This window comes from Eimeria tenella, genomic scaffold (assembly GCF_000499545.2).
Source record: "Eimeria tenella Houghton genomic scaffold, Eth_scaff8, whole genome shotgun sequence".
NCBI classification, from domain to species: Eukaryota; Apicomplexa; class Conoidasida; order Eucoccidiorida; family Eimeriidae; genus Eimeria; species Eimeria tenella.
The window spans coordinates 310,547-320,957 of NW_013543455.1; the positions used below are offsets into that span (position 1 = coordinate 310,547).

The window sequence follows — 10,411 nt, forward strand, 5'->3', positions numbered from 1 at the left end:
GGCCCCCCTGGGGACCCCCCTGAGTTTGAGGGTCTTGGGTACTGGCTGGAGAAGGCCCTCCTGCAGCAGAAGAGTTGTGGGGCCCGGGAATACAATAAAGAACTAAAGTTGGTTCTACAAAAGACCCCTTTAGCCTTCTGCTGCTGCTGCTGCTGCTGCTGCTGGTGGTTTGCTGCAGCAGGAGCTGCGCCTACCAAGCTGGCTGACGTCTTCAAGCAAAGGGACATCAATGCGGTCTTCTGCAGCAAAGGGAAACAGCAGAGGACACGGGACAAGGCGGGGTGTACAGACACCTGAGGCCTCGGCTTAGCGTCGCACAAGCTGCTGCAGCAGATAAGCGGCAGCTGCAGCATCAGGTGGAACTTGAAGAAACAAAAACTAATTTTTTGATTTTGAAACCACTGGTTCATCTCTGGGCCTGCGACACTGAGCGGGAGCTGGACAGACAGCGCGCCGGTGTCTGCGCGCCGGGAGGTCGAATTGAAAAAAAAGAAAAATACTTTTAAATTAATCTCACCGGGTGAACTAAACGCTGGAAGAACAAAAGAAAGCAGAATAAAGGGCAGGAGCTGCAGAAGCCGCGGAGATCTGCGCCTGGGTCCGCGCCGTTGACCGTTCCGATTTGCATCTTCAGGTGGAAAGCGGCGGCTAAAGAGCGGCATTGTCTGCTGATCCTCAAAAATTCAAGTTTAAAAGAGTCAAGTTAAACTTATGGCCCGGGAAAATTGGAGGTTTCCCTGGAAAAAGTGGCTCTATTGAGCAGCCGCATCCCTGAGAAGGAACGACGCGTATCAGCAACTCGCACAGTCGCGGCCGTAATGCTGGTCTCAATCTGTTTCAGATCCTCAGCACTGGTGTCTTTGCTTCTTCTTGTTTCGAAAAAAACTCAAAAATCGAATTTCAAGAACAGATCCCGGCAAAATTGTTTCCTTAATTGCTGCGCAGCGGTCAGGCGGCCTTGCTCAGCGTTGCTGGCCCAGACAACGTGAGGTGTACGTACACCTCAGGACGCGGGTCCGCGCCAGCTACGCGGCGAGGCCCTATACTTTTCTTTCCTTCTTTGAATTAATGATTTCTATTGTCTTCTGTATCTTCTTTCAAGATATGTTTGTTATTTTTGCTCGATCTACTCTGCTGCCACCTGCGGCTTCCGTAAACCGGCTTGGGCGGGTCCTTGTGCTGCTCAGCTGCTGCATGCGAAGGCGCTCACCACTTGGGCCATTCCTCGGGAGTAGTTGTTGAATTTGCGTTGAATTTTGGAGTTCTTTGCATATTTTTTGCATTAATTTCCCGTTTTGGACCATTTAAACGCCTTTTCCCGCCCTTTTAGCCCCGCTTTCCACCTCCCGAGGCGAAAATGATAGAAGTCATCTTGAACGACCGCCTAGGCCGCAAAATTCGCGTCAAGTGCAACCCCGATGACACCGTAGGAGACCTCAAGAAACTTGTGGCTGCGCAGTGTGGTCAGTTAGCAGCAGCCCCCAGGCGTAGCCAGGGCGCTCACAGCCTTTCAACTGCTGCTGCTGCTGCTGCTGCTGCTGCTCTTGCTGCTGCTGCTGCTGAAGTAGTGCCACGAAGGTTCTCTCGTGCCTTCCCTCCCCACACGCAGCAGCAGCGGCAGCAGCAGAGCTAGCGCCCCTTTCGCGTGTTTGTTCTTTCCTCACACAGCAGCAGCAGCAGCAGCAGCAGCAGCTCCAACAGGAGCGTTTTTAGGGTGTTCCCGTTATTAGCATGTTCTACTTCCTCCCTGATTTGACGGCCCTAACTGCTCTTGCTGCTGCTGCTGCTGCTGCTGCTGCTGCTGCTGCTGCTGCTGCTGCTTGCAGGGACGCGTCCAGACAAGATTAGGATTCAGAAGTGGTACACAGTTTACAAAGATCACATAACTTTGGAAGACTACGAAATCCACGACGGCATGGGACTTGAGTTGTACTACAACTAATTGGATTCATTATTTATATTATTATTATATTTATTATTATTTTTGTTATTATTTATGTTTATTAGTATTAAGTTACTATTATATTATATTGTTGTTGTATTATTGTCTATTCTTTTCTTTGGAAAAGAAAAAAAAGATTAAAAAGGCATTTTAGTGCTTTTTGAATTTTCGTCAAAAATTCCTATATTTCCCCTTTTTGGTCTTCTTGATTCTTTCTGTCTTCTCTTTTAGTCTTTTTCTGAATTTATTTTATTCTTTTTCTCCATTTGTTTTATTCTTTTTCTTCATTTATTTTATTCTTTTCTTTCTTTCATTTAATCTTTTTCTCTTTTCCCTTTATTCCTTTTTCTCCCTTTCTTTTGATGGCCTATTTCCACTCTTTTCGCCTCCTGCTGCTGCGGCCTGTTAGGGCTGCAGCGCTCAGCAGCAGCAGCAGCAGCAGCTGCAGCAGCAGCAGCAGCGGCTGCAGCAGCAGCAGCAGCGGCTGCAGCAGCAGCAGCAGAGTTTCTTTCTCACAGTTTACTTGATATTACTGATTGTTTTTTATTTATTTATTGTATTCACTTTATTTATTATTCGGTGGACTCATTTCTGGGACAGCAGCAGCAGCAGCAGCAACAGCAGCTGAGCCAGGGCGCAGCAGAAGATAGATCGCTAATTAACGCAATTAAAAAGAATAAAAATTAAAATTAGAACAAAATATATAAAATAATAAAAGAATCAATAAATAAATAAACGCGGATTAAATGCTGCAGGAAGCGGCGGGGCAGCGAAGGCTGGGGTGTCTGTACACCTGAAATCTGGGGAGGCGTAGCGCCGATTGCGCAATTTGAGAATTCAGGATTAATTTATTTCTTTTTTGTTTCCAGAGTTTTCAATTAGTTATTTTTTGCAAATTATATATCGGTTTTTGCAACTTTATTTTCATAAAGGCAATTTTATTTGCTGCTGATTCCGTTTGGGTGCTTTCGCGCTGCTGCTTCTTTTGCGCTTTTCTGCTGCTGCTGCTGCTCGTGAAGAAGACAAATAAAAAAGACAATTAAATTAAATTAAATTAAATTAAATTAAATTAAATTGAATTAATGGATTAATTAATTGAATATTGGCCCACTGTGGAGCTGTACGTACACTCGAGCAAGAAACACCCGTGCATGCTAAAAAAACAAGAAAGAAGATAAATCAAATATTTTAAATTCCGATAAGGAGATAGAAGAAAATAAATCAAATGTGACAAACAGCATTAAAAATGAAGGGAGGAAACAATTCAAATTCAAAAGAATTCTATAAATATATATGCACATATGTAAAAATATATGTGCATGCATGCAAAAGTACAAAAAGTAATTTTAAATGGATTCAAATGAATAAAGGAGCACTTCGACAATTCTTTTATGCATTTTATTATCCTAAAAGTTTTTTTAGACCACTTGGCTTTTTGAATTAAATGAATTTAATTTAATTATTTCTTAAATGAAATTAAATTGAAAATAAAACATATTTTATTTGCAGTACACTGCAAGCCATTTTGAAAATGAAAAAATTTAATTCATTTAAATGAATTATTTAAATGATTAAATGAATTAACTTTAAAAGGCATTTTTTAAAGTCCCAAATCTTTTAAAAGTCTTCAATTAGAAACTTCATTTTTAAAATTATTTTGCCAACAAATTCAACGCCACAAATGCTCAAATGAGAAGTAACAAAACACAAAAATGTTGTTTTCTTTTTTGCCAACTTAATTTTTAATTTTCAAAAATTAAAATTAAAATTAATTTAAACTGCGGGGCGGCCCAAGGCAAAGACAACTGGCAGCAGATCCTGTGGAACTTCAGAGGCAAAAGAAATATCAGAAATTGCTTAGCTAGCTACAACTAGCTACAACTAGCTACAACTAGCTACAACTGGCTACAGCTAGCTACAGCTAGCTACAGCTAGCTGCACCTAGCTACAGCTAGCTGCACCTACCTAAACCTAGCTACAGCTAGCTACACCTAGCTAAAGCTAGCTACACCTAGCTGAAAGTGGCTGCAGCTGGCCACAGGCAGCTGGCTGCAGCTAGCTACAGCTAGCTACACCTAGCTGAAAGTGGCTGCAGCTAGCCACAGCTAGCTGGCTGCAGCTATATGGCTGCAGCTATGTGGCTGCGGCCAGCTGGGCGCAGCTAGCTCAGGGCGGCTAGCTAGCTATAGTTAGTGTAGCTAGCTGTAGCTAGCTGCAGCTAGCTGTGGCTAGCTGTAGCTAGCTATGGCTAGCTGTAGCTAGCTGTGGCTAGCTGTAGCTAGCTGTAGCTTGCTAGCTACAACCAGCTTGCTGCAGCTAGCAGTCAGCAGCTAGCCATGGAGTGAACAGCTAGCTGCGGCGGGGCCTAGCTAGCCCCAGCTAGCCACGGCTGTGGAGCCTTTGCTAGCTGCAGATGGCAGCAGCAGCTAGCTGTAGCTAGCCGCTGCAGCCCTCAGCTAGCCACAGCTAGCTGCCGCTGCGTTTAGCTGCGGGCAGCAGCAACAGGGGATAATCTGGGGCCCTGCAGCTGCTGCTGCAGATAGAAGGAACTCTTTTTGCTGCTGAGTGTTTATTTGATTTATTTAATTTAATTTTGATTTGAATTTCAACTCCAATCGGAAAAGTCCTTCGGGCTTTCGCTGAGGTGACCGGCGCGGCCACCGGACTCGAGGGAAACGGGGGGCACGTTGGCTCAATTTGTCGGCAAATTTGTTGCAATAAATGCAGAAAAGTAAATTGAATTGATTTAAATGATTAAATTGATTAAATAAATTCAAAAGACTGGCAAACTGGCGAAGACAGCAGGCGGCGGCTGCTGCTGCTCCCAGCAGCAGCGCCGGCGGCGTGGTCAGTGGAGCGGTGGCGCCATTTCTCTCTATTTGCGGGTCAAAATGCTCCATTTTGTGTTTAATTTGTAAAACTTGGAAAACAAACTGCAAAAATAAATTATTTTAAACGCAATTGACTGCCTTTAGACCTCAACAGCCCCCGCCGGTTGTTGAATTCCAGAGGTGCCGCTGCCGACAGCACGCGCGCAGACTCCGCGTCCGAGCCGCCATTTCCAGCTGCCTAGCTTTGTCTTTGTCGTTTGCAACTTCATTTAATGTTAAATTGTCTTTTATGAATTCAAAATTTTGGCAAAAATTGCGAAAATCTGGGCTGGAGCTGCAGCGGAGCGAGCGGTGACCAGTGGTCCACTGGCAGCAATGGGCCGCCGCGGCCTCCCGGCAGCAGCAGGAACAGCAGCAGCAGAGGACGAGGCGAAGCAGCAAAATGAAAAGCTGAGGAGCCAAACAGCTGCTGCTGTTGCGGCAGCTCTTGCTGCCTGCAGGCCAGCAGCAGCAGACGCAAACGACAATGAACAAACGAGAACTTCTTCCCCCTCCAGCGTCCCCTGCCTGTCGTTTCCTTCTGCGCAGAAGCAGCAGCAGCAAGAAGCCAAAGCCGTGGCAGCAAAGGCAGCAGCAGCAGCAGCAGCAGCAGCAGCAAAGCCGGCAGCAGCAGCGGCAGCAGCGGCTCGCGGCGTTTCTCCCGCCCGCTTCCTGTGGGGCCTCCTGAAGCGGGGTGTCTTGGCAGCTTCCCTCGCGTTTGCATTTTTTCTTTTTATTTCTTTTCCATTTTTTCCTTTTTTGGATTTGCTGATCGCAGTTGACCCGTCTCCGCTGCGCAACTTCTCCGTCGCTTGCCTCTACCCGATTCCTGCTCCTGGATCGGGCGCCTCGAGCGAGCTGATCTCGGCGAAAGCAGCAGCAGCAGCAGCAGCAGCAGCAGCAGCAGCAGCAGCGCCTGCGGACGCCTCCCCCTGCGCGCAGCTGCTGCACGCGCTCCGCAGCTGGGGCTCTCAGCCGCCCTTTTCCACTTTCGTCGTTCTCGCCCAGTCCAGTGCCCTGTGCGCTCTGGAGGGAATTCGAAAGCTCGGGGGGGCCCCCCTGGTACCCTCCGAAGCTGCTGCACGGAAAGCCGTGCAAAGTTGGGGCCCCATCCTCGCCACAGTGCTGCTGCTGCCGCGTTTGTCGCACTCGCCGGTGCAGCTGCCGTGCGAGTCTTGGGTGTACGTACACTCCACGCCGAACACCCTCGACATGGTCAGCGACGCGATCCGCACGGAAAGCGCCGGAATTAAGCGCGATTACGCGGATGTTCCGACTCTAAATCAAAAAACAATTCCAATTAATCCAAACTTCGACGAAAATGCTCCACTTTTCCCCCTCCAGACCTTCGACTTCGTCGTGGTCGGCGGCGGAAGCGCCGGCTCCACCGTCGCCGGACTCCTCAGCAAGTTCGGGCTCGACGAAGCGGAAGAAAAGGAAGACACTTCTTCTCAAAACGAAAAGCTTGGCGAAATAAACAACTCCAGTTCAAACTCGAACGCAGCAAACAGCCCCGCCGGCGAGCCCGGCAGCCAACACCCCAGCCACCAGCAGCAGCAGCAGCAGCAGCAGCAAGGCAGCCAAAACAAAGCCAAAAGACGCAAAAGAAAACCAAATATACTCCTCATAGAGGCGGGGGGGTGGCCAGACTTGCGCTCCTTCTCTCCCGTGAGAATTCCCGCAAGGACATTTGAAGGCCAGACCAGCGATATGGACTGGAAGGTGAAAACCGAGAAGCAGCAGTTCGCCTGCCAGGTAAACGCAGCAGCAACTGCAGCAGCAGATGCCGCAGCAGGCGCAGCAGCAGGTGCAGCAGCAGGTGCAGCAGCAGGTGCAGCAGCAGGTGCAGCAGCAGTTGCAGCAAGGCTGCAGCAGCTAATGTAGCGGCAACTGCACCAGCAGAGGCAGCAGCACTGCAGCAGTAAATGCAGCAGCAAGTGCAGCAGAAACTGCAGCAGAAAATGTAGCAGCAAGTGTAGCAGCAGATGCAGCAGCAAGTGTGAAGAGGATATAGAAGCAAATGGAACGGCAAACGAAGCAGCAAACGCAGTAGCAAAGGCCGCAGCAACTGCGGCAGCAAATGTGACAGCAACAGCAGAAGCAGCAGCAAGCCCGAAGGCAGTCTTTAGTGTTAAAAGCCGAAGAACAGCACAGTTTAAATAGTGTTTGTGCTGCTGCAGTCCTGCTGCTGCCGCGTTGCTGCAGTTCTTCCGCTGCTGCAGCTCATTCTCTGTTGCATTTGTTTTGCTGCTGCGGCTCTGCTGCTGCATCTCCCCGGCCGCTGCATCTCCCGCGTTGCTGCCGTCCTCTGCTGCTGCCGTTGCTGCTGCACGGGGGGCGCTGCTGCCGCCGCTGCTGCTGCAGCCGCGCGCCCGCAGCAGCAGCAGCAGCAGCAGCAGCAGCAGGTGGGTGCTGCTGTTTGCTGCTGCAGGGCCTGCGCGGCGGCCGCTCCAAGTGGCCCCGCGGCAAAGCCCTGGGGGGCAGCAGCTTGCTGAATTATTTGCTGTTTGTGAGAGGAGCAGCAGCAGACTACAGCAGCTTTGCGCGCTGCAGCGGCAGCAGCAGCTGGCTGCCGCAAAACGTCAACAGGATCTTCAAAAACATCGAAACCGTCAACTTCCCCGCAGACAAAGACATCAGGTGAGCGGCTGCTGCTGCTGCTGCTGCTGCTGCTGCTGCTGGTGCTCGTGGTGGTGGTTGTGGTGGTTGTGGTGGTGCTGTTTGTGCTGCTGTTGCTTTGCTGCTTCACTTGCCGTTGCTGCAGCTGACTTGCTGCTGTTCTGCTGCTGCTTTGCTGCTGCTGCTGCTTTGCTGCTGCTGCTGGAGGCGCGCGAGTTTGGCTTTTGTTTTGCTGCTGCAGAGGCAGCAGCGGGCCAATTCAAGTTAACATTCAGCAAGCCCTGGACTTGCCTGTTTTGGCTTTCTTAAGAAGCGCAGAAGGCCTTGACAGGAGCCTCCGGGGCTCCCCGCTGCAGCAGCAGCAGCAGCAGCAGCAGCAGCAGCGGAGGCCGAGGCGGCGCGGGCCCCGCGCTAAGGCGCTGCGGACCTTTCCCGAGAGGCTGCGGCTGCGGCTGGAGGCGCAGCAGCAACAGCAGCAGCAGCAGCAGCAGCAACAGCAGGCAGCAGCAGAGGAGCAGCAGCAATTTGAAATAAACCAGGACTACAACGGCAGCAAAATGACAGGTCCTTCTCTTTTTCAATTTAACACAAAAGAAGGAAAACGCTGGGGACCTCTGGAGGCGTTTTTGCTGAAACGGCGGCTCGATGAGGCGGGTCTTTGAAGTTCAGAAAAAAAAAATAAATTCAATTTAAATTGCAATTAAATTGAATTTAAATCAAGTTTAATTGAATTTAAATTAATTTAAGCTAAATTTTAACAAACTTTAAACCAAATTCAACTTGAATTCAACTTGAATTCAACTTGAGTTCAAGTTGGATTCAAGTTGAATTCAAGTTGAATTTGATTTAAATTCGATTTAAATTCGATTTGAATTTGATTTAAATTAATTTGAATTTGATTTAAATTAATTTAAATTAATTCAAATTCAATTTAAATTAAATTCATTTTTCATTTTAATTCGAAATTCAAATTCAGTTCCAAATTTTATCCAGATTGCGCCCGAAACTCGCCAGCCGCTTTCTGCATTCAAATTCGGAATTCAACTTTGAATTAAATTAAAATTGAACTAAAACTAAATTAAAATTAAATTAAAATTTGAATTAAATTAAAATTAAATTAAAATTAAATTAAAATCAAGTTAAAATTAAATTACAAGTGAATGCACAATAAGCTTAATCGCATCCAAATTGAATTCACAATCCAAAATTCAGATTCTGCGTAATTATTGATTTATTTAGTTATTGATTGATTGATTGATTTATTATTTATTTATTTATTTATTTATAAATTTATTTATTTATTTTTTATTATTTATTATTATTTATTTTTAATTTTTTTATTTATCGCCGCTACACTTCACTTTGCTTTCCTTTCCTCTCTTCTGCAAAACAAACAAATAACCAAGCAGCCAAACAAACAAATAAACAAATTGAATAAACAAAATAAATAAATAAATAAATAAATGAATAAAAAAATAAATAAATGAATAACTAAATAAATAAATAATTTGAATGAATTAATTAATTTGAATTAATTAATTTTGGATTCAGGAAACAGCAAAAGGTGAAGACGGCGGCCCGGCGTTGAAAGTTTTATTTTTTTCTCGGGCGATAAAAATTTTATTTGAAGACGAAAAAGAAGAAAAAGAAATAAAAAAAGAAACAGAAAAAGAAGCAAAAAAAGAAACTGGAGAAGAAATTGAAAAAGAATCCGAAAAGGGAATTAAAAGGGGATTTTGCGGCCTCCAGGACTTCCTTTTTAACTTCCAAAACCCCCAAAAGTGTTTTTCTAATTTTAAAATTAAAAAAAATAATTCAAAAACTCCAAAAAGAAAAAAAGCTGCTGCACTTCTCGTAGTCGACGAAAACAACTGCAGCAAAACTCTCTGGGAAAAACAAATGTGCCAAGTCTACAAAGTAATTAATTAATTAATTAATTAATTAATTAATTAATTAATTAATTAATCAAACTAATTAGTTAATTAATTAATTAATTAACTAATTAAACTAATTAGCTAGTTAATTGATTAATTAATTAATTAAACGAACTAGTTAATTAGCTAATTAATTAATTAATTTAAAAGGTTAGTTAATTAACTAATTAATTAATTCATTAATCAATTAATTAGTTAAACTAATTGAATAATTACCCCAAAAATCGGTTAATTTAATTAATTAATTAATCGATTAATTAGCTAATTAGCTATTCAATTAATTAATTGATATGTTTATTTATTTATTTATTTATTTATTTATTTTATTTATTTATTTATTTATTTATTCAGATTCCAATTCACGGAGAGCTCATTCTAACTGCTGGAGCTGTACATACACCTCAGCTGCTCATGCAATCGGGTGAGGCCAAAAGAAGAAAATAAATAAATTAAGTTTATTTATTATTATTCACCAATAATAAACATATATATAATTAATATTCTAAACAAATAAATAAATATATAATTCATATGCTAAATAAAAATGTAAATAAATAAATAAATAATAAATAAACAAACAAACAAATAAATAAATAAATAAATAAATAAATAAATAAATAAATAAATGGTGGCTTTGGAAACAAATAAAGAAACAGACAGAGCAACAAGAAAAGAAACAAATCCTTTCTTTCCTGCATATTTCATATTTATTTATTTATTTATTTATTTATTTATTTATTTATTTATTTATTTGTTTATTTATTTATTTGTTTATTTATTTATTTATCTATTTATTTATTTATTTATTTATTTATTTGCTTGTTTATTTGTTTATTTATTTATTTATTTATTCATTTATTTATTTTTTTATTTTTTATTTTTAGGTGTTGGAGACGAAGAGGAAATTCGAGCTGCGAATATAACGCCCGTCGTTAACCTTCCAGCCGTCGGCAAAAACCTCCAAGTATATAAACACGATTTGGCTAGCTAGCTAGCTAGCTAGCTAGCTAGCTAGCTAGCTAGCTAGCTAGCTAGCCAGCCAGCCA

The 10,411-nt window shown here is 43.7% G+C and overlaps 4 protein-coding genes across 4 annotated transcripts in view; 3 read left to right on the top strand and 1 right to left on the bottom strand.

Annotated features, from left to right (window-relative positions):
- ETH_00031390 (uncharacterized protein) overlaps positions 1 to 662 on the bottom strand; it is a gene marked incomplete at both ends in the record, with an annotated part of 1,562 nt that extends 900 nt beyond the window's left edge. Inside the window, 2 exons of the mRNA XM_013378277.1 lie at positions 195 to 239; positions 518 to 662. Coding sequence (XP_013233731.1) covers positions 195 to 239; positions 518 to 662 — 190 coding nt within the window. The remainder of the gene's footprint in view (positions 1 to 194; positions 240 to 517) is intronic.
- Positions 663 to 1,357: 695 nt separating this feature from the next.
- Positions 1,358 to 1,942, top strand: ETH_00031395 (Ubiquitin-like protein 5, putative; the record flags this gene model as incomplete). The annotated part of the gene is made up of 2 exons (XM_013378278.1): positions 1,358 to 1,463; positions 1,827 to 1,942. 2 exons carry the CDS (start codon positions 1,358 to 1,360, stop codon positions 1,940 to 1,942), a joined length of 222 nt encoding a protein of 73 aa, XP_013233732.1.
- A 3,206-nt stretch (positions 1,943 to 5,148) lies between these two features.
- On the top strand, positions 5,149 to 8,093 carry ETH_00031400 (glucose-methanol-choline oxidoreductase, putative; the record flags this gene model as incomplete). Its single annotated transcript, XM_013378279.1, has 3 exons — positions 5,149 to 6,567; positions 7,244 to 7,452; positions 7,673 to 8,093. 3 exons carry the CDS (start codon positions 5,149 to 5,151, stop codon positions 8,091 to 8,093), a joined length of 2,049 nt encoding a protein of 682 aa, XP_013233733.1.
- Positions 8,094 to 9,330: 1,237 nt separating this feature from the next.
- Positions 9,331 to 10,356, top strand: ETH_00031405 (uncharacterized protein; the record flags this gene model as incomplete). Its single annotated transcript, XM_013378280.1, has 3 exons — positions 9,331 to 9,348; positions 9,717 to 9,786; positions 10,250 to 10,356. The coding sequence occupies 3 exons, from the start codon at positions 9,331 to 9,333 to the stop codon at positions 10,354 to 10,356; spliced, it is 195 nt and encodes a 64-aa protein (XP_013233734.1).
- Between the last annotated feature and the right edge of the window lie 55 nt (positions 10,357 to 10,411).